The following is a 27,370-nucleotide window of genomic DNA, read 5'->3' as shown; positions in this document are numbered from 1 at the left end:
GCGCCCGTCTGCGAGGTCACGGGTAACGCAGGTTTTGTGGTCGAGTGCCAGCTGAGTCAAGCCGTCGTAAAGCCAGCATAGCATGTCGACGCACGGGACAACCATCAAAGGTTGCGACTCAGCACGTAGTAGTCTGAGCTTCTGCGCGAATCGGCGAGGTGTTCGGCCTCGTTTTCCGCGATCGAGCCGTTGTTCCTGTAACGACAACGTCTTTCATGTCGGCGCGAAGTTCTTAAAGCTGCCTGCGCTTTAGACATGCGAGCGATTCTGTTCCTTGAACTGAGGTCGAACGATCGTAGTCGTCTACTAATCACGTGCGTATGAGTCCGGCAGTTCGGTGAGGTTGCCTGTTTTTGCAGCTGATGCGTTGTTTCCAGGCTTACACACAGCGCACGGGCCTTCGTTCGCCTCGCGGTCTCAGCCCTCCCACTGTCACGCAAAGTCGGCCAACAACATGCGACTACACGCTATGTTAGTTAGTTAGCTTAGTTAAGTTAATTAACTTAGTTAGTTTCAGTTAGTTAGTCAGTTGTTGGTTAGTCTAGTTAGTTAGTACTAGTTAGTTAGTTGGTTGGATTTTGGTTGGTTACGTTGTTATGTTGATGTTAGTTAGCTCAGTTAGTTAGTTAGTTAGTTTAGTTAGTTGTTCATGTTAGTAGTTAGTTAGCTTAGTAGTTTAGCTTAGTTTAGTTCAGTTAGTTAGTTAGTTAGTTAGTTATGTGGAGTTAGTTAGTATGTAGTTGATTAGTTTAGTTAGTTAGTTAGTTAGTTAGTTAGTTAGTTAGTGTGGTTGCAGTGTGGCAGCTTAGCGGGGATAAAATACCGGATAAGATGGCAACTAGACTGAAGGCAACCTCGTACGGGTATGCTTTATTCACGTATCATCCATGGTTTTGGGTGTAAACACCACGGGTCACAGCAAGGTCATAGGCGAACAATCGTGACAAGTAATAAACAAAGTAAACGCAATTGCACCCACTATCGCTCATATATATTACACAGGCCCGTGAGCCACGGGGGTTCGGCTGCGGCGTTAGTCGATACGAAACTCCCCCCCCCGCAGCCCTCCCCCTCAGACAAAAAATTTATTTTTTATGAAAATTTTCGCAAGACATTTATCTCACGGTCGTCCATTTTAGTTGACCAATAATTCAAAATCTCCATCGTTGCGAGGAGGGTGAACAGTAAACACCCCCTCCACACCCTCCCCCGCCTTCGGTCGTCTGGCTCTCTCGCGCTGTCGCTTCGCGCCCGAGAAGGGGCGTGTACAGGGGGGTCCAGGGGAGTCGGGACTCCCACTTTTGCTCGCGAATGAAAAAACGCATCTGAGGGTTGTATATTTAAAAAATTTTAAAAGAGAAACCCCAGACCCCCCTTCGCGTGCTCAGCAACTATGGGCGTTACCGGTTGCCTGGTACAATATCCTGTACACGGCCCCGTAGCCAATGCCAAATTGGCCAACATTGCAAAAACAAAACCCTCCCCCCCCCCCCCCAATAGAAGCTGGCTACGGGGCCTGGTACATTAGTAGTAGCCTCAAAGCAACCGACAAATTGCGTGCAAACACAGGACGAATAGCAGAGTAGTTAGCGCACTGGCCACACGCAGCGCACCGGCAAAAAAACAGTCTAGACTTGTGTCAAACACAGAAGCTAGCGCTGAGCGTGAGTTTACGAGCGGCGGTGGCAGTAGCAGCAGTTTCGCTGCCTCGCTCGTTAGCCTATAGGGCCTCACCTAGAGATCCCTATATACAGAGAGTTGCGCCATGACGAGTTCGGAAAAAAAACTTCGGTCACGCTGATCGCTGCCGGCATTGTTGTTTTCCAAAATGATCAGACAGCGCTGTCGACTCTAAGTACACCGCTGTGATGGACTTTACGCTGGTACCAATAGGTCCGATAGTAATTGATTAGACCTTAATCGTGCCTTCAATAAACTCAAGAGTTTACAGAGATTATAGCTAAGAATAGTGTCTAGTGTCAGCTAGATTTATAGAAACTGCAAAGCCAAATATTACAGCTCGCGACAGCGCATGTGGAGAGATGCCGCTGAGAACAGCATCTTATCTTTGAATTACAGTGACTAGATTGCTGTGTTTACACTAAAGAAAGTGCTACAATGTAGCTATCACTATGGCTGCGAACGATTTTTTGAGTTTACTTTTCTTAGAATTACGATACATATAATCACTATGTGTTTATCTATGATCTCCTGCTGCATTCTTGACGTTTATTGTAAGCGCGAGTGCGTTTAATTAATTAGCAAGTGTCTAGCGGCGGCTATCGCCACAGGCGCTACTACTACGCGACGGCTAAGTTGGGCGGCGTTAGAAAGTGATACAATTTAAACTATTCATTATGGCGCCGCGATAGCTTTGAGTGTACAATTTCTAGAAATCTAGGCTACAACTGAGCACATTCGTCTTGTAGCTATAATCTCTGTAATTTTTGGTTTATTTGAAGCCACGATTAGTTCTACTCTAATTAATTACTACGGGCAGGCCATGTGTACAGCGGTATCCATACAGCGCCTGCTACTTAGAAGCGGCAGCCGGGTGTGATACATTTGGAAACAAAGCATGGGAGGTCAAATCCTGAGTGGGCTGTACTCTCGTGTATATAGAGGACTCTAAGGCCTAACACCACAGCGGTTGTTGATGCACCAGACGCGATCGTGTCCGGCGACTGAAACATTAACAATTTTTTTATAGTGGGGCGGATATGTGTCTGACGGGTGTGCAGCTTCTGCGCACAAGACAGCATGAAAATTTGCATTAGGGCCGTTTTGGAGTATTACTGATTTACAAGAAATTGCGGCAAACCACGGATTCACTCCAACGTTCCCGCCCAAAAATCAAAAATGTAAAACATGCGTCGACCAGAAAAAATGTTTTTGCCATAGATCAGCTGTAAGTGCCGCCGATTCCATGGATCTTGGTGTGATACTACCAGTGTTTTGAGTCAAAGAATGCAATAAAACACATATCAAATATTCAGCATAAAGATATAATCCTTCCATCGCGCAAAAGGTTGAAAATTCAAAATTGCGCCGCCACCAAACCAGTCTTTGCCCATAAATAGCTGGGAAGTCCAAAGTACCATGAATTCGATTTGGCTATCATATACAATATGTTTTGAGATCAAATGAACCCCATTAGAACGCGGTATAGAAAACATTGGTGATCTTATCCTAACATTTCCGCCCAAACAAAACTCAAACGTCCCAAATGCTGCTGCCAACAAACGCATTTTTCTTTTTGCCATAAAATGGCTATACGCCGTGCCACCGTTACCGGAGGCATCTAGTTATCATATACCTGTTTTTTATGTCAAGGAACATCCGATGGAAAACATTGAGAATATCCTAACATTACAATCGTTCAAATTAAACAAAAACAATTAAAATGTTTTTCTAGGTCAAAAGAAACTGGGATAGAACACGTGAAAAATTATGATAAAACTTAAGTGATGCCATCTATACATTCGAGTTCATAATTTCTGTCTATACTTTGCGAAGGTACGCCTGCGCGGCCGCGCCTAAGCGTCCGTGTCCATCAGATTTATCATGATAAGACGGCCAGTGGCACGCCAATAGAAGACACGCAGCGTCTGCCCGTGTAAAGGCCCCCCCCCCCTATTCAATGGTGGTATCATGTGATTATTGTCTAAAGAAACAGTTAAATGATCTCTGTCAGTGTCTCATATTGATAGATTGGGTTGCTTGATTCTCTGTTACACGTGTCACTGACAGAAGCCACATCTGTGTACACATCGAGATTTGCTTTTGCACAATACTTGCATCGGGTTTGCTACTGATGACTTTTGTATCTACATCTTTTAACAGTTCCTGCCTAGCTTTGGCTGCCTACAATGCGAAGAGTGGATCCAGCCAGGAGTCGCGAGTGGGAATATCGTGTCACATTATCTCACAGCCCATAAATCTGGCGGCAATGCGAACTTCAGGAGCTCTCCTATAAGCGCGACTTGCATGGGGTTGTTCAGATGCTCGTGATGCCTGATAAAGCAGCCCTTTCACATGGCTGTGTCCAGCCGGCATGCGCGTTAAGAGGCAATGTTTTCCAGTCTACGCGCGCTTGGGAAGTGAACAACTGCTTTCCTGGCTTTCATTCACATGGCTCAGTGCTTGATGTCGCTGATACAATCGAGAAACAACATTATCTCTTTGGTTTGCTCCACAGTCGTCGAGGCGTACCTGGCTTTGCGAGCATAGGCATGGATAGTGCGAGCAAAAATCGGTTGAGATGCAGGCATACCTGCACAAAACAGCCCCAAGCTGTTCTCTCTTCCAATTCCATCGGAAAGCTGGAACAGCTCTCAGCATTCTGATATTGCACGCTGGAAGGAATAGAAGGACTCCACACTGATTGCTATCGTTGGCCTAATTCACCTGCCAATTAGGTCGGCCACTGAACTGTAAAGCTAGTTTAGCACCCATGACCAAATTGCTATCAATATTTCAGTCACGCGTAGTAACACTTACACTGCCAATTGACCCGATAACCACCACATCAGTAGTCTGTTGCATGTAATCATCGCTTGGTAAACCCATGATGCGAATCGAATGGGAAAGATAAAACAAGGAAGCCGTGTGTCCTGTTCTTCGTTGAGATGCAGCAACAAACTCTGACAGCGTCAGCTATAGGAGATGAAATACAGCAATTCGTGGCCATGTGTGAGTTCACTAGCTTCTGTGCGCAGGAGGTTGAACTCTTGTATTGCGATTGGCTAGAAGTTTGGAACAGGGCTGTCTTTGCTTGCATCACAGCCCGTAAGGAAGTTCTTCCGTTTACCAGGAATCTTGGCTGCTATTGTTCACCGGAGATTGATTACCAGTCACGGTTCTGGTCGTGTTTTGTGCCTTTAAGCTGTCCTCCCTTGCTAGACATCACAGGCAAACAATCTACGCGAAACAAAAACGTCTTTTGTTGCATGTGTTCCTAATATAGGGAAGAACACAAATTGTAAATAGTTCTGGAAATGTTTTAACAGGAATAGTTGGGACTTCTTTGGTCAAGGCATGTGCCACCAATGACAGGCACGTCAAACAATGTTGACATTCAACACTTCGGAACAAGATTCACCGGTGCTGGCTACCAATGACTCAAGCATTCCATTAAGGCAGCATTTGGCCTCTGTTTTGGGGCGCCATGATTCACCATCCTCTTCCGTGTCACAAGTGCAATTGCGAAGCCGGATGGATCGGCGTTGACTGCGAAATTAATGACCCGTGCCTGCCTAACCCGTGCAAAAACGAGGGCAATTGCACGCCGCACCCTGACAACGACGGCACGTACCAATGTGACTGTCCGCCCGGGTACACGGGCGACAATTGCGAGCAATTGTCCGCCTGTCTGACCTACCCCTGCGTTAACGGCGATTGCCATCTCCTACTGGGAAGCGTGAACGGAGTGACGTGCATTTGCTTCGAGGGTTGGACGGGCGACGATTGCTCCGTCAACGACCCGTGCGATCCCGACCCGTGCGAGAACGGTCAGTGTTTGGCGCGGAGCGGCGCCTACACGTGTCAATGCGACGCCAACTACGTCGGAGTGAATTGCAGCATCGAGAACCCGTGTCTACCCACCAACTCCCCGTGCGCGCACGGAACCTGCGTCCTCGACGACGAATTTCTCAACGTGACGTGCATCTGCGACGAGGGTTGGATGGGCGACGATTGCTCCGTCAACGACCCGTGCGATCCCGACCCGTGCGAGAACGGTCAGTGTTTGGCGCAGGGCGGCGCCTACACGTGTCAATGCGTCGCCGACTACGTCGGAGTGAATTGCAGCGTCGAGAACCCGTGTCTACCCACCAACTCCCCGTGCGCGCACGGAAACTGCGTCCTCGACGACGAATTTCTCAACGTGACGTGCATCTGCGACGAGGGCTACGCGGGGGAGGCGTGCGACATAAAGGAAGCTTGCAGCGACGTGCACAACCTCTGCGGCGACTTCGGAATATGCCGACAGAACGACAGCTTTCCGGACGTGTTTACGTGCAACTGTTTCGTAGGGTACGTGGGCGCGCTGTGCAATGTCAGCGACCCTTGCAACGGAACCGACTGTAACTACGGCGTGTGTGAGGTTGCGAAAGACGACCTGAGCGAATACCTGTGCGTATGTCAGGCGGACTACACGGGTGACCACTGCGAGACAGAACTAGGTAGGTGCGGTTCCCCCAAAGGCACCTGGAACGTTTCGATAATGAAATGCTAGTAAATGAACACGATATGTATTCACTACCAAAGTCTTAATGTTTCTCTACTCTATTTCGCCTATTATCACCAATAGTTTTCTTGTAAATGCCGTTCAACTGCTGCTCTGCAATACACAAGTATTATTACACAATTATTTTATTACGGAAACGTTCCAAGTGCCTGTGCATGCCCCTCTCGCGAACGGGCGTCCTCGCTGACGTCACATTTATGACGTCATCCGACCACAAGCGCGCGTTGCCGGTCAGTATTTCCTCGTTCTATCCGTATGATAACCTCGTAACCTCGTAAATATTAGTCTTCAAAGTCCAGGGGACTATAACGAAGACGGAAAGAGACAAAGTTGAATCAGTATCAAATGATCACGAATATAAGGGCATGATGGAATCGAGGATTAATTCGGGGAATCTTCGTTGATGCGATTTCGCATTCAGAAAGCTAACGGTTATGGGATTTTGGGGGCTGCCACGACGTTTTCCCGCGACCAAAAAAATAATATTGTCGAAAAAAATTAAAATGGAAATTTGTACAGTTTCACAGATATTTACTTACTGTTGGGTACTTACTATACACACTATGCCTCCAACAGAAGTGACAACGCCGACCACAGAAGTGACATCGTCTATCACAGAAGTGACATCGTCTATCACAGAAGTGACATCGTCTATCACAGAAGTGACATCGTCTATCACAGACACGTCAACGCCGGTGGAATCTTCAACTCCATTCGCCACGTACGTAATCCCGCTATCTCCCTACATCGTTTAAGCGGGGTTTAATTTGTTTATTGTCCCTTTAATACCGATAATAATCGACCGGAGAAGCATAATCGATAAATTGCGCTCTCTACGATACAATATATAAATAAATAAATAAATATATATATATATATATATATATATATTTATTTATTTATTTATTTATTTATTTATTTATTTATTGTATCGTAGAGAGCGCAATTTATCGAGTATGCCTCTCCGGTCGATTATTATCGGTATTAAAGGGGCAATAAACAAATATATATATATATACATATATACATAGATACATAGACAGGAATGCACATGTGATTGCTCAAAATACTGGAATTTATAGTAATAGTTATTGGCGCAAGCGGTCTATACATGCACCATCACGTATATATGATGTACCATGGTATGGTATGCAGACCGCGGTATTTGTCGAACCCGACCTTTGTACTCGTTGTCGGTCCTTGTTTACGTGCTGCGATCGCTACCGTGCACGCATAATCGCAATGTCAGACGTTCTACTATATTATATACGTGCCATCGTGAACTGTTCATGAATTACAAATTGTATCGCAATTTATTTATTACAAACTCTCACTGAGACAAAGACAAGGCAGCGGAGCGCACGCGAACTGACGCGAGCAGAATGAAAGTTTGTCTACTCGGCTACTATCAAATATGGCTTCGAGAGCGTGCTTACGTGTAGTCGCCATGTTGTGTGCGATTTGCGTGACAGTGGTGGAGCTGAGACCGCAAGCGAACGAGGGCCCGTGCGCTAAGGTGTGCTGGTGTAAGCCTGGAATAAGCATCAGCTGCAAAGACAGCAACCTCACCGAGCTGCCGGACTTTAGCGACGTGGATAGTACGACTACGACGTTCGACCTCAGTTCGAACAGAATCGCTCGCATTCCAGCCGGAGCTTTTAAGAACTTCGCCGACATGAAGACGTTGTCGTTACAGGACAACGCCATCGCGGAAATCGAGCCGAACACCTTCGCCGATTCGCCCAAGCTCAGACTACTGTTGCTGAGTCGCAACCTGTTGACGGTTGTCCGTGTCGACATGCTAGCCGGCCTCGACGGCTTGACCCAGCTGCATCTCGACCACAACCGCGTTACCGACCTCGTGACGGGCGCTTTTGACGGACTAAGCTCGCTGAAAACTCTCGACATCAGTAACAACGACATCGGCGGCGAACTTCCTGCAGAAATATTCCGGAATCTAGCGACACTGCAGTCGCTTTATATCAATCACCTTCAGCTGGAGAAGCTCCCCGAGGACGTCTTCGTGGACAATAGGAACCTGCGCTCCCTCTGGCTGGCCAACAACTCATTTAGCAGCGTCGACGACTTCTTGCCAAACCTGAGAGCGCTGCCGCGGCTGCAGACGCTAGATATTAGTCAGAATCCGATAGCTGAGCTCCCGTCGCAACGCTTCGGCGACTTGTGGGCGTTGACGGACCTCTTCATCAGAAAGATGCCTCTGTTGATAGCGATAAAACCGCGGGCATTTGTGAACTTGCCCTCGCTTCAGGCGTTATACATAGAGGTATCTAGTCGAAATTTATTAAACGTGCGTGTCTTTTTGAAAACGTTTTATTAGATATGTTCTTATAATATCCTATAAGATATGTACTAGAAACTAGTCGTGATGATATTTTATTTTATTAGATCTATAGGCATCTTACAGATCCCACGTTGCACGTTCAATGCATTCCATAAAAAAACATAATCGCGATGACAGATAAATAATTACAAGTCTCTCTATAGTATAAATATAAATGCAAGTTTTACGACGTCGCTTCGCACGCGTTGTTTCTGTACAATGTCTAAATATCTAACATTCTGACATGGCTTTCTAGGACAATCGATACCTTCGCCGATTTGATGACAATGCGTTCGACGGGATATTTATCAACGGAAGTGACGCAGTCTCTGCTAAAGTTCATTTCCGGGGTAACAATCTGAACTACCTACAGGTATATTGTCGTCAGTACAAACTAACCTTCTATAGTACCGTAATAGAAGAGCTTGCGTATATAGTAAATTGCTGATGTTAGTTTATTCCATATAATTGTGAGAAAATCTTTGGATTACGTAATAAATAGAGGAGTGCATTATCTAGATGGGGATTGTTAAAACGTTCAATTCCATCATAACATCAAAGGTACATATTTTAAAATGAAGGCAGCTCGTGTTACCTTACTGCAAAATGGAAGCGATATATATATTTAATAAAATGAGGGCATACGGGTTGCATTGACAGGTCCACTGATAAACGAACAGCGCGGATAGATAGACAGACAGACAGACAGACAGACAGACAGACAGACAGACAGACAGACAGACAGACAGACAGACAGACAGACAGACAGACGGACGGACGGACGGACGGATGAACAGACAGACAGAAGGACAGCCAGAGAAACAGACAGACAGACTGAGTAGATCTAGTGAAAATATTCTACTGTAAATATCGGTCTTACGTATAGGGCCTAGATAATGGCATATACCGTGACGTTGTATGTATGATATCTATAATGACGGTATCTATGCTAAGACCGTTTCAGGGGTGAATAAAAATAAGTGTTTTATATACTCCTGGTCGTTTGCATGCATATCAAACATTTCACATTCAATAGGTTCAAGAATAGTCAGCTTTTTCAGTGCTTAGGTACTAGAAAGTTTCTGTACTTTGCAGTATCATTCAACCGACACTATTAATACCATGTCAAAAATTCTTTATAAATTAAATACAGATTAATTAGATTATTTTCCGACGCGTAGAGTAAAACGCTATACGACTTAACACGGTTGACTTGAAATTAGCCAATGGTGTTGCCCACGGCAATGAAACGAACCACGAATAATAAATTGTTAATTCGGTTGTTATTATTATTTTTGTTTTAGAAGCAAGTATTATCTCAGATCTGGAAGTGGGATTAATAGTAGTTTAACGTAATACTGAGTTGCGACTTACTATAGCAGTTTAACGACAGCTGTAGACCGGCTAGTGTGCACCTAGACACGCCATATGACATATATACTTTCTTAAATGGAACCATGAGATAGGTATAGATCTATTAGACTTCGTCGTTTAGTACGAAAAAGTCCATCTGCATAGTTAAATTTAGTTAGGTACGGGATTATATTGTTAGGCATATAGGATTGTAGTGTTATAATTATTATAGTGTGGCTTATATATGTGTGGGCATATATCGTTGTTATTATTATAAGTAATCAATTATCAAAAATTTCAAAAATGGCCAAGTATGCGACCCATATCCACAACACATTATTTTCAGGATGTTTCTTACTGGCTAACCTAAGTGGCAGTTACTGGCTAACGTAAATCTGGGTTTAAACCTGGTTACAGTGTTTAAAAGTGTTTTTGCCTCAGAATCATACGAGTTTAATTAAAATATGGCAGGCTTCATATGGGGGAGTCTGAGCATGCATGTTCTACATCCGCTATACAACGTGAAATAATCGTGAGAATCCATTAATGACGCGTAGCAAAACTTTCACCAAACTGAAATTCGACAAAGATCTTTATTTTCACGTTATCTTCAGATTTTTCGATAATAATGTTCATTCAGCAGCGAGGACGAACCACCGTTTTCAATCATCACTCCGCCATTTTGCAGCCTCGCCAGTGTGCTACTCCTGAGAACAGCCTGCTGGTGGCGCATGTAGACCGGAGGAAAGTAGTTCCGGCGATTATAAAGTCACATGGATGTTTGGTTTTCTCGTTGCTGCATTGGAGGGAGGAGTCGCTTGGCTTCTCCGGCCAGTCTCGGCTTGACCACCTTCTTCCGTAGGTCGACAACGAAGATGGCCAACCCGAGATGCTACTTCGACATGACAGCAGACGGGCTGAGTGTCGGGAGGATCACGTTCGAGGTGAGTCCGTCCCTGCATGCATGCTCACTGCAGTCCGTCTCTCATCCTCCCCCGCGCGAGCGCATGCTGCCGGGATGTCGACATCATCCGTTATTTTTGGGACCTGCTAAAACGCTGCGGGGCGTATCGTATGTCAGCCTGTAGAGATGGCTATAGCGGCGAGACGCTCGCACATGCAGCACGCTGCATCGCGCATCCACCCATGCCGGTACAAAACGGGTTATTATTATTAGTATTAATTGCCGTTAAAATCGAGCAAATAAGCTTACACCAGTATGGTTTCCTTTTAATCGCGCGCATCTTCGTACGGGTTGTTTCAAATAGCATGTTTAAACCTATAGGATGGAGTGGAGTAGCCGAATTTTATTGTAAACACCATGGGCAGTACGAAATGCATAGTTATACACTGAATGATGTATACCAATCGTATAGGTTGTCCTACGGTTATGGTTACGGCCTATGGTTTTATACCTAAATAATATGAATAGAATATGCCTGTATTGAATGTTAAATGCCTGTATTGAATGTTAAATGCCTGTGTTGAAAGTTCAATGTTTACGAATAATTTGCATGTGATTCTTTTCGAATCACAAAACCTAACGCAGTCGGAGTTATCGAGACGTATTGTTATCGTTCCCGTTATACACATATGATTATTCACATTGAATTCGCAGGTTAATGTGACTGCTTGTACTGAACGTCGTCGAAATTAAGCACGCGATGTCACTCCCATATGTTAGCCACACCGTTTTATAATTCGTCTCCAGCGAGTATTATTTTCCTGGCACGTTTCAGGAGCAGCAGCAGCGGCTCTCTCTTTCCAATCGATATCATGAAACCAGTCGCCGCTAAACACGCACGCATAGCAGTAGCTTACAGTAGCGCGAGTTGTATGCGTTTATATATAAATCGTTAATACGACATTCGCAGATTCACCGAGTGAAACATCAACGGATATCATGATGCACGATTGTTGCATCACACGATAATATCGCGGGCGAGAGTTGTGGCGTCGCTTTTACGGAGGTTCTAAAAATGAACAACATGGTCGCTGTTCTTGCGTCATCCCCATATAAGGTAGCAGATGAAATGACGTCAGTCATCACGCGCTCGAGTAATTTTTTAAGTAGGTGATTGTCGTGTGCTTTTAACCAAGAATAATAGGTGGCAAGCGTGAAGAGCACTTACGGTAAAATTAGAGAGAAAGAGAGAGAGAGAGAGGGGGGAGGGAGAGAGGGGGAGAAAGCGAGGAGGAGAAAAGAGAGAGAGAGAGAGACTGAGCGCGCGCGTGTGTGTGCGTGCGTGCGTGTGTGTGTGCATGTGCGTGGGCATGTGCGTGTGCGTTACAGGAGGTGACGGCGACCGCCACTGTCGTGCTAACTACATACCCCTGGGACGCACAGACCTGCACCACGCCCGTCAACCAGGACACGGACGACTACAAGTCAATGAAAAATGAGCTGGAAGATATGGTTCGTATAGCCACGATGAGCAAATATCGGTGATCAACGAACAACTAAGATGTAGATCTAAGATGTTGCGAGGGGACTGTGATACGTATATAGTTTGTATTCTCATTTTGTTATGTGCAGCGGGAAAGGTCAGCTTGTGCTATTCTGACAATTTCAGTTCGATAATGTCTATAGCGATGAGAAAAGTCCTATTAAAGATGACTATGAAGACACAGAAGTCATCGAGTTCAGGTAATGTTTGATATACATTAGTTATATACGTTATCATTGCCAATCCTGTATTGAAATTGCAATAAAATCTAGTAATTAATAAAAATCTAATTAAGAATTAAATAAATAAAAGATTTTAATCGAATTATATTCATTCAGATGTTGCTATTATCGAATAGCGTTAGAGATAAAATCCTCGATGGAACTTCGTCAGTGTCCTGGCCGCCAATAATTTTCGTGGGTATTATTATCAAAGCTGTAATGCTTCGCTGAGTGGAGAAGGAGGTGCCGTGGCGGCAGCGGGTTCCCGTCGGAAACGACAACAACCGCAGCCGCAGCCGCCGCTGGACGTGAAACACAGGGTATTGCTAAAAACTGAGTTGACGGAGGCGGAGATACCCGCAGCCCTGCAGGAGAGTTTTGCCGAGGCAACCTGTGTTGCGGATGGAACCGGAGCATGCGATAGCTACGAAGTCAATATCGACGGTCAAGACGTCCCAATCGTATTTGATGACGACTCGGTAGAGAGCATGGAGTTCGTAGTCGATAAGGTGAGCTCACACGCCAACCTTTGATCTCCGCACATCTCACAGGCATCTCCGGAGTGTCCCGCTTCTGATATTTTCGATGTTATAGAAAAATTCGGGCAAACAGTTTTATAAATATTATTTCATTATTAACTATTAAATAGTCGCATGGCTCGGATACTGATTTTGGCTGCCCGTCGTCTGTCATTCAAAGCAAGTTTATCGATACATTAAACCTCGGGACATTTTTCATTAATGATGTATATTCTGCTAGTTAGAATAAAATCAAGTAAAATCGTAAATCGTTCGCCCCCTGTAGTATTCACTGTCGTAAATCGTTCGCCCCCTGTAGTATTAACTGTCGTAAATCGTTCGCCCCCTGTAACATTCGCAGCCGGCTGAAAGGTGCGATAGGATATGTTTACTAGGCACTTCTAATTTTAACATATATTTTACGATATATTAAAGAATGATGCAAAAACCCTAAAAAGTGCCCTAACCCTAACCCTAACTCTAACCCTAACCCTAACCCTGACCCTAATTAAATTTAAAATATATGTTAAAATTAGAAGTGCCTAGTAAACATATTCTATCGCACCTTTCAGCCGGCTGCGTAACATTCACTGTCGTAAATCGTTCGCCCCCTGTAGTATTTACTGTCGTAAATCGTTTGCCCCCCCTGTCGTAAATATATTAAATTACGTTCGTAGGATTTTGTGCATCCTATACGATTAGGTGTTTGTAATTTCAGCCCGCAGAAGAGCCACCCGAATTTCCAGGATGGGTGATAGTTCTGTGTTCACTCCTCGGTCTGCTCATCATCGCTTTCATTGTTCTCGGAATCATATTGGTAACTATGTTCCTTAGCCACGTACTCCCGCCAATGAGTCTGTGAGTCTGAACCCCACTGCCAATCACAGGCACTTGGAGCGTTTCAATAAAATATCATGCTAAATAAATACGAAATCTATTTACTACCAAAGTCTTAATGTTTCTCTACTCTCCTTCACCTATTATTGCAAATGCTCCAGCCACTGCAACACACGCCCACCGCACGCACGCTGCTGCACGCTACTGGCAGTACTGCACACTTTCACATAAATTTATATAGAGTTATATTTCCTAACCGTAATATAATATCCTAACTAGTACTACCTACTTGTACCTACTTGTACTATCCTAACCGTATATAAACCCGTTGCATTCTAACTCGTTATATTAACTCGTTATATATAACTCTATATAACTCTAATATGGAGCTAATATAACTCTATATTTATGTGTAAGCTAGTGTGCAGTACTGCCAGTAGCGTGCAGCAGCGTGCGTGCGGTGGGCGTGTATTGCAGTGGCTGGATCATTTGCAGCACGGCTTGTCGGCAATAATAGGTGAAGGAGAGTAAAGAAACATTAAGACTTTGCATGTATAAGTATTTATTTAGCATGTTATTTTATTGAAACGCTCCAAGTACTTGTGGTGCCAATGAGTCTGAAACCCACTGCCAATGAGTCTGAAATCCACCGCCAATGAGTCTGAAACCCACTGCCAATGAGTCTGAAACACACTGCCAATGAGTCTGAAACCCACCGCCAATGAATCTGAAAAACACTGCCTGTCCGAATTCCTGATTTCCAACTTGTTTCATTTCTACTCAATAACATATGGTAAAACCTATAACGATGATCCAGTTCTGCTCAAAAATTACCAGTCCCGGCCTGGGGGTGGGCGAGTGTTTCTCACAGTGCCACCAAGCATCCACGTCCCTTAATTCCCAAGCTTCCTTTAATCACAAATGCAGATGAGGGACTTTATCATCACGATGAGCGTGCAGCTATAGCTAATGTCAGTTACGTCATTTGCTCTCATTTGCACCGCGATCAAAGCGCTTTTAGTAAGCTATAATATACTAGTAGGCGGGTTATACATATATATATAATATTATACAGTTAGACTCAATGATAGTATATAGGGAGTAGTAGAGGGGGTATGGTGATAGGTATATGTATATATATATATAGGTGGTATATTAGTGAGGGAGGGTGAGAGGAGGCGAGTGGAGAGGGAGAAGAAGAGAGGGAGGGGATAGAGGAGGGAGGAGCGAAGGAGGGAGGAGGTGCGGCAAACAGATCGAGAGAATAATGTGACCGGATAGTGAGTGTATTATGTTACTTACGTAGTGAGCGGGCGGGGGGGGGGCCGGGGCGGCGGCGCGGGCGGGCCCGGGCGCCCCGCGACCCTCACAGGAGTGTGAGATCTGGCCGTCATAATTGTGACATATCCCCACTGAAGCTCTCGATAATATGATATCAGAGCTAATAATGACAAATTCATTGTCATTATCCTTTGTCAATTATTAGATGGACATAGTTATTATTGATCTCTATTATTGATTCCGACTTATTACTATATTAAAATTATTATTTCGACATTATCTATTAAAATTATTATTCGACTTATTATTATGAACTCTTGACTATATTATGACAACAGTAAGATAAAATCTTAAATTATACCGGTCATCTAACTTACAGGCAAATTTAGTTCGCAGAAGAAAGCCAAGCCGAGACGAACGGCCGCGCGCTACCCGCTTCAGGTCCGGCCAACGACGACCGCCTCCAGTGCCGCGTGTCAACACACCAAACAGCCGCATACGAGAAGTTACGCTGACGCTGTCTGCGCGTACTGCATCCGCCGCGCTTGCAGACGCCATCGCAGCGGGCGCCGTCGACGTGATGGGACGTTGACTGATCAGCACAGGTTACGGCCCGGACGCCGCGGCCGAAGGTTTCGCAGCATGGGTTCGTGCGAGCCACCGTCGGCGCCACCGTCGCCCAGCGACAGATTCGTGAACGATACGAGTTTTAGATACGACGACGTTGTTTGTTGTGACGAGGTGGGATTTTCGGCTGTTCATCTTCAGACTGGCAGATGATTGATGAAAGATTGCGCGGGACCTCATGTGAGGTTCTTTTCCGACTGTTTACGGACCGCACGCAACATGCAACGTGCCGCGCACCGACATCATGCTCACACACGCACGCGGCGCACGCACCACACACACCACACACACACACACACACACACACACACAACACACACACACACACACACACACACACACACTCGCACTACGTGACACACCAACAGACACACACACACACAGACAAACACACACACATACATACAGACAGACAGACATACACACACACACACAACCACACAACACACACACACACACACACACACCACACACACCACAACCACGCACACACACACGCACGCATGCCATGCATTGGTACATTCTACTGTAACGTCAATCTTATCGATCTTATGAGAATAATGTTTTTCATGCAATATCTCAATATAATCAATATCAGGAATGAATAGCGTCTATTATTATTCACATCCGGATAATATCACGGTTTCTTTCTATCTCGTGATTTTCTAATCTCCTCTTTCGTCGTCTTTTTTAATCGTGTCGCGAGGGCCGCAAAACATTGCTCTATAATAAAATGACAAAAATAAAAATAAAAATAAAAATATAAGCAGAAATTAACTGGAACAGTTGCCTGTGTAATATATATATATATATATATAGTATATATTATGATCATGCAGCGTCGATCTGCTACCGCAGCCCCATGCGTCTAAAGTGTAGTGGAAAGTTTAAGACACATTCCAATAAACTATGCGACAAACTGTTGCTGTCTAGTCGGAGTCTTTTCTTAAGGTAACGTCGGGACTGATAGTAAGCTTATCTAGATGCCCTTGGCGATTGTTAGCGTCGCGTATACAAGTATCGTCATTAACTAAACAAATAAATAACTAAATAATAATATAATAATAATAATATATTACATCATTAAGTTTATTTCATTGCTTCGTCTATGTTCTTGCCTCGAAATCTAAATGTTATAAATCGAATCTAATCCGACAATCTAAACTATAAGTCAATGCTTATAAAAAGGTAAAATGATATTCACGCCACGAATCAGTGTCTGCTGTCCCCCCCCCCCCGAGTTTGGCAATAACCACGCTCCTTACTGACGTATACAAGTCTTGGCAAAGCGATCATGGTGGTGCTGATCACTTTGGACCTATAACACATAAAAACAGTCAGCGGTGGACTGATAAAGGAAGTAGTATCTATAGGCCACAAAGCCGTGAGCGTGAGAAGCGAATGAGTGTGTCAGTCGTGGACCAGTTAGAATGGTGTAACCAGTTCAAACGAACACGATAATGCAGCAATATCTACGAATGGTGTCACATCAACATGTTATATGTAGATTATAGAAAGTTGTAATATGAAGGGAGTGTACTTAATCTATCAGTATTGTATATTTTTGAATGTTTCAACTACGATAAAAACTTACTGTTCTATACTATACGTAACCTTGTAAGAGCTACGACTATACAGTTAGAATTAAAATACAAACCCATAAATGATGTCTTGGTGAGCTTGCATTATTATTGATGACTAACTTTTGATATATATCTCGCAAACTACTACGCTTCTATTAATTATTCGACAGTACATTAAGCGTAACATATTTTAAAATAAACAGGCTCGTCGTTTACCCTTACTGCAAAATGAAGCAGATATTATATATTTATAAAATGAAGTTGTTACGGCGTATGCTATTGAACAGGTCACTGATTAACGATAACCAGCAGCGGATAGAATAGACAAGACAGACAGACAGACAGACAGACGGACGGACGGACGGACGAACGGACGGATGAACAGACAGACAGACTGGGTAGATCTACTGAAAATATTCTACTGTAAATATCGGTACATATATTTATAAATAAATGTAAAAATATAAGCAGAAATGGTAATGGAACCAGTTGCCCTGCGTGTTTACAAAAAAACAAAATCGTATCATTCATTAAACCTAAAATTAAATAAATAATAATAATAATAATAATAATAATATATTAATTCATTAACGTATTCTCACTGCATTCGTCTATGTTCTTAGCCATCGAAACTCTAATCGAAATCTAATAATACAGTCAATGTCATAAAATTAATATGAATATTACGCCCAGAAGATAATCAGTTGTCTGCTGTCCCCCCCCCATTCCCGGTTTGGTATAAACCACGCCCTTACTGAACGTCAGAACATTTTTTGCCAAGCGATGCATGGTGGGTGCTTACTTGAGACTATAACCACATAAACAGTTCACGGGTGGACTGATAAATGGGAAATGTCGGTATCTTAGACGACAAGGCCGTGAGTCTGAGAAGCCAAATGGTGTGATGGACCAGTAGAATGGGTGTAAACCTCTGATCAACGAACACGATAAGCAGCCATATCACGCGAAGTGTGTCCACAGTCAAACCATGCTATATGTAATATTAAGAAAGTCTATGTAATATGAGACCGGTGTACTTGATCTACTACAGTATTTGATATTTTTATGTTTCAACTACGATAAAACAACTACTGCTTCTATATCATCGATAACTTGTAAGCAGTACGAATAAAGTTTTAGAATACATAACAAACCCATAAATGACTGTTCTTGGGTGATGTTGATTACTTATGATGACTAACTGTGATATATACTCTCGCAACATATAACCTTACGTTTCTATAATTATTCAAAATCCCCCAACTCAAAGTACATATTTTAAAATGAAGGCCAGCTCGGTGTTGCCTGTACTGCAAAATGGAAGCGATATATTATTTATAAATGAGGGCATACGCGGTATGCATTACAAGTCCACTGATAACTGATTTACAGCAGCGATAGATAGACAGACAGACAGACAGACAAGACAGACAGACGGACAGACAGACAGACAGACGCAGACAGACAGACAGACAAGACAGCACGGACGGACGACGGAGGATGAAGACAGACAGAAGTCGGACAGCCAGAGAAACCAGACAGACAGACTGAAGTAGATCTACTGAAAATGTAATTTACTGTATGAATATCCGGCTCTTAACGTATAGGGCATAGATAAATGGCATATACCGTGACGTGTGTAATTCGTATGATATCTAATAATCGGTATTTCTATGCTAAGACCGTTTCAGGGCGGTGAATAAAATAAGTGTTTTATATACTCCTGGTGTTTGCATGATATCAAAACATTTCACATTCAATACGTTCAAGTAATAGTCAGCTCTTTTCAGTGCTAAGGTACCTAGAAAGTTTTCTGTACCTTTGAAGTAATATTCCAACCCGACCTATTAATACATGTCAAAAAATTCTTTATAAATTAAATAACAAGATTAAATTAGTTAATTTTTCCGACTCTATAAGGTAAAACGCCTATACGACCTTAACACAATGTTGACTTGAAATTAGCCAATTGGTGTTGCCACACTGGCAATGAAACGAACACGAATAATAATTGTTATTCTGGTTGTTATTATTATTTTTGTTTAGAAGCAAGTATTATCTAAGTCTGAGAGTTGGCGATAATAGGTAAGTTTCACGTCAATACTGGAGTTTGCGACTTACTATAGCAGACTTAACGACGCGTAGACCGAGTAGTGGCACACAGACACGCCATATGACATATATAACTTCTTAAATGGAACCATGAGATAGGTCTAATAGATCTATTAGACTTCGTCGTTTAGTACGAAAAAAAGTCCCATCTGCCCATAGTTTAAATTTAGTTAGGTACGGGATTACTATTTTTAGGCCAATATAGGATTTGTAGTGTTATAAGTATATTATAGTGTGGCTTATAGATGTGTGGGAATAATATCGTTCTGTCTATTATTATAAGTAATCAATTACTCAAAAATTTCAAAAATGGCGCAACGTATGCCGACCATATCCACAACACATTTATTTTCAGGAAGTGTTTCTTACTCGGCCCTAACCATAACGTGGCAGTTCTGGTAAACGTAAATCTGGCGTTTAAACCTGGTTACAGTGTTAAAAGTGTTTTGCCTCAGAATCATACGAGTTTAACTTAAAATATGGCAGCTGTCATATTGGGAGTCTGCAGGCCATGCATGTTCTAATCCGCCATATCAACGTGTGAAATAATCGTTGAGAATGCCATTACATTGACGCGTTCACGCAAAACTTTCACCAAAACTGAAATTCGGCAAAGATCTTTATTTTCACGTTATCTCTCAGATTTTTCGATAATCAATGTTCATTCAGCAGCAGAGGACGAACCACACCGTTTTCTCAATCATCACTCCGCCATTTTCGCAGCCTCGCAGTGTGCTACTCCGTGAGAAACAGCCCTGCTGGTGGCGCATGTAGACCGGAGGAAAGTAGTTCGGCGATTATAAAGGTCACATGGATTTTGCGTTTTCTCGTTGCTGCATTGGAGGGAGAGTCGCATTGGCTTCTCGGCCAAGTCTGCGGCTTGACACCTTTTCGTAGTGTCGCAACGAAGATTGGGCCAACCGAGATGCGTACTTCGAACATCGACAGCAGACGGCTGATGTCGGCAGCGATCCACGTTCGAGCGTGAGTCCGTCCCTTGCTGCAGGCTCACTGCAGTCGTACTCTCATCCTCCCCCGCGCGAGCGCATGCTGCGGGATGTCGACATCATCCGTTTATTTTTGGGGACCTGCTAAAACGCTTCCGGGCGGTATGTAATGTCAGCCTGTAGAGATGGCTATAGTCGGCGAGACGCGTCGCCACATGGCAGGCGCGCTGCATCGCGCACTTCCACCCACTCTGCCGATACAAAACGGGCTTATCTATTTAGTATTAAATTGCCGTTACAAATCGCAGCCAATAAAAGCGTTACACCAGTATCTGGTCTTTTTAATCCGCGGCGCATGCTTCGTACGGGTTGTTTCACAATAGCCATGATTTAAAACCTATAGGATGAGTGGAGTAGTCGAATCTTTATTGTAAACACCAGGGCAGTACGAAATGCATAGTTATACACTGAATGATGATATACCAATCGTATAGGTTGTCTACGGTATTGGTTACGGCCTATGGTTTTATACTAAACTAATATGAATAGAATAGTGTTCTGACTGAATTTAGCCCTGTACTTGAATGCTTAAAGCCTTGTGTTGAACAGTTCAATGTTTACCGAAATTTGCATGTGATTCTTTTCGAATCACAAAATAACCTACGAACGCGTCCGAGTCTAATCGAGACTCGACAATCTTATCGTTCCCAGTTATCACCCATCTCTATGACTTTCACCTTCACATATCTGCAATTCGCAGCTTAATGTCGACTGCATTGTACTGCAACGTCGTCGGAAATTAAGCACCGATGTCACCCATATGTTAGCCACACCGTTGTTATATTTACGTCTCCAGCGAGTTATTATTTCCTGGCACGTATTCAGGGAGCCAGCAGCAGCGGCTCTTCTCTTTCAATCGATATCATGAACAGTCGCGCTAAAGCACGCAAAAACCGATAGCAGTATAGTTACCAGTAGCGCGCAGTTGTTATGCGTTGTATATATAAATTTCGTTAATTACGACATTCGCAGATTCCACGAGTGAAAACATCAACGGATAATCATGATGCCACGATTGTATGCATCACACGATTAATATCCTGAGGCGAGAGTTGTGGCGTGCGTTTTACGGAGTTCTACAAAATGAACAAACATAGCGTCGCTCGTCTCCTTGCGTCATCCCCATATAAAAGGTAGCAGATGAATACGTCAGTCATCACGCGCTCGAGTAATTTTTTAAGGTAGGCGTGAATTGTCGTCCGTGCTTTAACCAAAATATAGGTGTGGACAGCCGTGAGGCACTTACGGTCATAAAATTAGAGAGAAAGGAGAAGAGGAGAGAGAGGGGGAGGAGAGAGGCGCGAGAAAAGAAGAGAGGAGAGAGATGAGACAGCGCGCGTGTGGGTGCGTGCGTGCCGTTGTGTCGTGGCATGTGTGGTCGGCATGTGCGTGTGCGTCTCGCGTCTGCGTCAGCTGGTACGTGTGTGGCGTGTGGTTGCGTGGGGCTTGTCCGTCTGACGTCTGCCGGTGCGTACGTGTGTGTGTCATGTGTGTGTGCTTGTGCGATGGCATGTGCGTCTGCGTCTGTATCGTGTGTGGCCACTGCGCATGTGCTGTGCGTGTGCCTGACTGTGTCGTGCGAGCGGTGTGTGCATGCTGGCGTGTGCGTGTGCGTGCTGCCCTGTGGCGCGCGTGTGATGTGTGTGTGTGCTAGTGTGTGTGTGTTGATGTAGTGTCGTTGTGTGTAGTGGGTCGTCGCGCTGTGAGGGTGCGTACGTACGTGTGGCGCGCGCGTGCATGTGTGGTACTTTGTTCAAGAGGTTATTGCCCATCAAGTATAGCTGGCGATATGAAAGGCAGTTTACGGGCGTTCTGTCTTCGTGAACTCGACACTTAAAGCATACTAACCTAACTATATATATCAACTAAAAACACACCGCTCCACAGTCGTAAAAGTTTGGACTGTTCTCACAATCATCTTCTGAATCATGCTGTTGTAATCCTTTTGTGTGCGTTGATTGACCTTCACAACCGAATCAGCCGATTCCTCACAGCGCAATTTAAGCTTGATGTAATATAATCACGGGCAAATTTTGAATTTGTCATTAATTGCTCCTGATATAATGTATGTATTTCATATATTATGTAAAATAATATAAATAAAAAGAATGAACTGGAATCCAACTACTCGTGATTTTTGCCAGGTATATAACAGTATAACAATGTATCCAACCACTTACAGTAGGTTGCCTGTCCAAGCAGTGTTAAGTCTTACAGGCCAAAGTTCCGTCAATATACCATTCTGTAGGCGACATAGCAGCATGGGAATCGTGCGGCTGGGATATTGCAAGAGTCGGCAATAGATTAGATACCGTACATATGGCTCGATCGTACGGTATATATATTGTCACCAATCAGCATGCGTTTCAAGCGAAGTAAAGACGTGTTCCCATGAATGATCTAATCTTGAAATAGATATATTAAAATCGATCATATTTAACTAGTATGCTTTAGCATGTTTCGCGCACGCACACACGTGTCCAAGTGCGCGCATACATATGTACAGGTGTTCTAGACGGTTCGTGAGATACGTCGGGAGATGGCCGACTGTGTGTAGGCACGTCGTGATCGTATAAGTGTTGAATTAATCTCTACTTGCGGTGTTATTGTGCTTGCGTTGTGTCTTAACCTGTTCGCTATCGCGCTGGCGTAAACGTTGCCTGTTTGAAGGAAATCGTCAGCCGAGGTGTCGATGTGTCCGGTGCGGCGCGAGTTAATTAGACACGAGATAGAAGAATGAAACACTACTTATGATCTTTATTCACTTGCGCACAAATCACGTGCTAGTCGTACAAGTAGCTAGAAGAAATCACGTAAAGATACTACTTGCTGTAGATAACTATGTGGCTACAACGGCGAGTACAAGTATAAGCCGCACGACACGTAGGAATTAAAAAGGAGGAACCGTGTGTTTTTTCTAAGGGAAAACTTTTATATGAGGGGCTTGAAACAGGTGTAACTGGGCGTAACTACACTTGACTGGTGGTCATTTATTTTTTTGTGACAAGGAGAGCGCCTAATCGTTTTGGCGCTCTAATTTGAAGTACACGGGCAACGGGGATTTATGAGACAAGAGTAGGCCGTACGCTAAAGTTAGAGTGAGGCGCTGACGTGAGGTGTGGGCCGACATGTTTCTTGGGAAACTCGCCCAGCGGGGAGTAGTAACGCTTTGCATTTTTCCTGATCGATAATTTCCCAGGAGGATTTGCTGCCGTGGGAGAATTTATCGCTGATCGACCTTCAGCAGAATCCATGGCACTGCGACTGCCGTCTCGCCTGGATGTCCAAAATGTCATATATTGACAAGAAACTCATTGACTACGTAAGGTACGTGCGATACAGCTAGGCAGTTACTTGTACCCGCTGGTGTTATGTGGTTCTATATGTAGTCGTAGAACTATAATATGTAGACCTATAATAAATAGTGTTGAGTGTGATTATGTGACTGTGATTATGATGATAGGGGGCTGCTTAGGGCCTGATATTTTTTTCCGACAAAATTCAAAAGTAGACAATATCCGTTCTATTTGTGGTAATAGACTACCCTTGTTGCGTTACCGATAATCTTGCCAGATTTTCCTGTCGTGTAACAAAATAACACGGTATCAATTGTCGCATAACATCAAGAGCCTATAAAGAAGGATTATTTCTTCATACGCTCTTGATAACATCGTGAGTGTCATAATAATATAGATCTATATTATGAAACTCCGGATAACATAATACTATCAGAATTATCGTGTAACAACATAAGGCGATGGCAGTTATCGTGTGTAACACTGGGGCCCGTTGTCAGTAACAGAAGTCTTGCTATTAGTCTTAACATTAAGTTTACGATGTTTCTAACACAACGACCCCCCTGGTCTTACGAGCAGGTGTGCGTCACCGACGAAACTTCAGAATCATCTCATCGTCGGCCTCAACTCGTCGCTATTCGTCTGCGACGGACACAGCCGACCGACGTCTAGATCGACGACGACGACAACGATGACGATAGTGATGATCCTCGCGGTCCTTCTGCTTACTACGGCCGTGGGCACGTATGCGATGAAACGCTTCAACGTGTTTAAGAATTGTTGCAGGAAGCGCGAGGCGGCGCGAAGGTATGTGTCTGTCATCGACAGTGAGACATCCGCTGACGATAGCTACCTTATTCAGGAAATGGAAGAAATCTGAAATCGCCTGTGATATTATTTGCCGCCAGGTGACGCTGTCGTTCGCTAGATATGTCTGTAAATCCGTGGTTATCTTGGCACAGATTGCGCGGGTGATTTTAGCAGCTTTAGAGAGACACAGAGAGCGAGTAAGTGAACACGCCTGTTTCACTCAAAATTGCAGCCCTGTAGGCTAAGCGCGGTCGATCGCGCATGCGCATGTTATTGGCGATTCTAATTAAATTTGTAAGCGAAATTAACTATACTGCAGGGTAACTATATAAATTCATCCACAATTATTATAGATAATATATAATTATATTTGGGATCTTTAATCATCTTAAAGCACATAATATGTTTACAGTGTTACGTGAATTGTATAGTTAAGTTGCAAGTAGCAATGATTAGGTAAAGGCGGAATAACGAATTATATAATACTATAAAAGTAATGTAAAAATCGGCTTTTTTGATGTTCGCATAAAATAGTGAGACACATGATTATTTGATCAATGATAAATAAAATACATGACGATCATACAATGCCAGAAGAACGAATGTTTAAGTTGTTTTTTTTAGTTATAACGAAACAAGTGCGTTTATACTAAAAAAAACATCAAGTTATCTATTTCACGTGAAATGTCTGTCATGTTACTTAAGTATATCGGTCGATTTCAGTTCATGTTCAATGAACAACATGCTATAAATGAATGTGATTTTTTAGCGTTTGTTATGTCTCAGCTTACGCGTAGGGGAATCTACTGTACGCATCGTTGTCATGGTAACGTGTCATGTGCGATATTCAGGCACTGATTTTACCGTCTGCATTTTCCGAGTGTCTATTACGTATATGCGGTTTGGATTGATGTGGTCTCTTGCAGTAAATATATACGATGTTTTACCAGATATGTTGCCGGATCTTCGCAAAAATTCGACTGTATCTCACATTTCCTATTACTATAGACGCGGACCCGTTATCAGAAACAAAATTAGTCTTAACACTAGTCTTAACATTAATCTTTTCTCGTAGACCGGACCTTTATGCACTGCATATGCGCAACCGTTACTTTACCATGATTCTGTTAACAAGCTATTAGGAAAAGTTAAAGTTAAGACTGATGTTAATTTTATTTCTGACACTGGACCTTAGCAAAACTCCTGCTTGCGTGAAGCGAATGAAAGACGCATAGCATTAATTTTTGTTGCACGATCTGACAACATATACACAGTCAATATTATCAATGTTATTTTACCCGTATTATATGGCGAAATATCTTGCAGTGTACGCCCTTTACTATTCAATTTATCTCATATTTTGCTATGTGATTTTAATAGATCTTATTGTATGTTGGTGTTTATAGAAATAATATTATAGTTGTTTGTAGCAGCCTTTTTCATATAAATATGATCATAATATTGTAGGGGTCAGTGTACAAAATATTGTATAAATATAATATAATATATTCGACAATATTATTTTTTTATGGTCATAAATGTGACGTCAGCGAGGACGCCCGTTCGCGAGAAGGGCATGCACAGGCACTTGGAACGTTTCAGTAATAAAATAATTGTGTAATAATACTTGTGTATTGCAGAGTAGCATTTAAACGGCTTTTACAAGAAAACTTGGTGATAATAGGCGAAATAGAGTAGAGAAATAATAAGACTTTGGTAGTGAATACATATCGTGTTCATTTACCAGCATTTCATTATCGAAACGTTCCAAGTGCCTGCGGGGGAACCGCACCTACCTAGTTCTGTCTCGCAGTGGTCACCCGTGTAGCCCACCTGAGATACGCACAGGTATTCGCTCGGGTCGTCCTCCGCAACCTCACACACGCCGTAGTTACAGTCGATGCCGTTGCAAGGGTCGCTGACATTGCACAGCGCGCCCACGTACCCTTCGAAACACTCGCACGTGAACACGTCCGGAAAGCTGTCGTTCTGTCGGCATATTCCGAAGTCGCCGCAGAGGTTGTGCACGTCGTGGCAAGCTTCCTTCACGTCGCACGCCTCTCCCGCGTAGCCCTCGTCGCAGGTGCACGTCACGTTGAGAAATTCGCCGTCGAGGACGCAGTTTCCGTGCGCGCACGGGGAGTTGGTGGGTAGACACGGGTTCTCGACGTTGCAATTTACTCCGACGTAGTCGGCGGCGCATTTACACGTGTAGGCGTCGCTCCGCGCCAAACACTGACCGTTCTCGCACGGGTCGGGATCGCACGGGTTGTTGACGGAGCAATCGTCGCCCGTCCAACCCTCTTCGCAGATGCACGTCGCTTCGGTCTCGCTTTCCGGTACGAGATGGCAATCGCCGTTAACGCAGGGGTAGTTCAGACAGGCGGACTGCTCGCAATTGTCGCCCGTGTACCCGGCCGTACAGTCACACTTGTACGTGCCGTCGTTGTCAGGGTGCGGCGTGCAAATGCCCCCGTTTTTGCACGGGTTAGGCAGGCACAAATCTTTAATTTCGCAGTCATCGCCAATCCATCCGGCTTCGCAAATGCACATGTGACACAAAGGTATGGTGTCTACGCACGTGCCGCCGTTCTGGCAATAAACACCGGCGACCTTACAGTCGCCGTCTGTGAATGGAGGAGCGCCTAGAAGAAATCAAGGAAGCAGCAGCTTATTACACACGCACGCGC

At 43.8% G+C, this 27,370-nt stretch overlaps 2 protein-coding genes and 1 pseudogene across 2 annotated transcripts; 2 read left to right on the top strand and 1 right to left on the bottom strand.

The window, feature by feature from the left end:
• The first annotated feature begins 5,167 nt into the window (after nucleotides 1-5,167).
• LOC106813617 lies at nucleotides 5,168-7,002 on the top strand (annotated as a pseudogene).
• Nucleotides 7,003-7,478: 476 nt separating this feature from the next.
• LOC106813620 (chondroadherin-like) lies at nucleotides 7,479-25,631 on the top strand. Its single transcript, XM_014817801.1, has 4 exons — nucleotides 7,479-8,531; nucleotides 8,845-8,961; nucleotides 23,774-23,901; nucleotides 24,450-25,631. Exons 1-4 carry the CDS (start codon nucleotides 7,662-7,664, stop codon nucleotides 24,748-24,750), a joined length of 1,416 nt encoding a protein of 471 aa, XP_014673287.1. The 5' UTR covers nucleotides 7,479-7,661; the 3' UTR covers nucleotides 24,751-25,631.
• Nucleotides 25,632-25,871: 240 nt separating this feature from the next.
• LOC106813616 (adhesive plaque matrix protein 2-like) lies at nucleotides 25,872-27,296 on the bottom strand. Its single transcript, XM_014817799.1, has 2 exons — nucleotides 26,477-27,296; nucleotides 25,872-25,936 (listed from the first exon to the last, which is right to left on the bottom strand). The coding sequence occupies exons 1-2, from the start codon at nucleotides 27,231-27,233 to the stop codon at nucleotides 25,872-25,874; spliced, it is 822 nt and encodes a 273-aa protein (XP_014673285.1). The 5' UTR covers nucleotides 27,234-27,296.
• Between the last annotated feature and the right edge of the window lie 74 nt (nucleotides 27,297-27,370).

The sequence above is a fragment of the Priapulus caudatus genome, unplaced genomic scaffold, assembly GCF_000485595.1.
Source record: "Priapulus caudatus unplaced genomic scaffold, Priapulus_caudatus-5.0.1 Scaffold800, whole genome shotgun sequence".
Lineage (NCBI taxonomy): Eukaryota > Metazoa > Priapulida > Priapulimorpha > Priapulimorphida > Priapulidae > Priapulus > Priapulus caudatus.
The sequence above is the reverse complement of the archived record's forward strand: the minus strand, read 5'-3'. Positions and strand labels throughout refer to the sequence as shown.

What these genes read in the sequence shown, in the direction of transcription:
- LOC106813616 (XM_014817799.1), bottom strand. Translation starts at nt 27,233, where the DNA reads ATGTGCATTTGCGAAGCCGGATGGATTGGCGATGACTGCGAAATTAAA. An exon ending in CCACTGCGAGACAGAACTAG is followed by an intron (nt 25,937 to 26,476) that starts GTAGGTGCGGTT and finishes ATATGTTGTCAG; the next exon opens with ATCGTGCAACAAAAATTAAT.
- LOC106813620 (XM_014817801.1), top strand. Translation starts at nt 7,662, where the DNA reads ATGGCTTCGAGAGCGTGCTTACGTGTAGTCGCCATGTTGTGTGCGATT. An exon ending in TTCAGGCGTTATACATAGAG is followed by an intron (nt 8,532 to 8,844) that starts GTATCTAGTCGA and finishes ATGGCTTTCTAG; the next exon opens with GACAATCGATACCTTCGCCG. An exon ending in ACAATCTGAACTACCTACAG is followed by an intron (nt 8,962 to 23,773) that starts GTATATTGTCGT and finishes ATAATTTCCCAG; the next exon opens with GAGGATTTGCTGCCGTGGGA.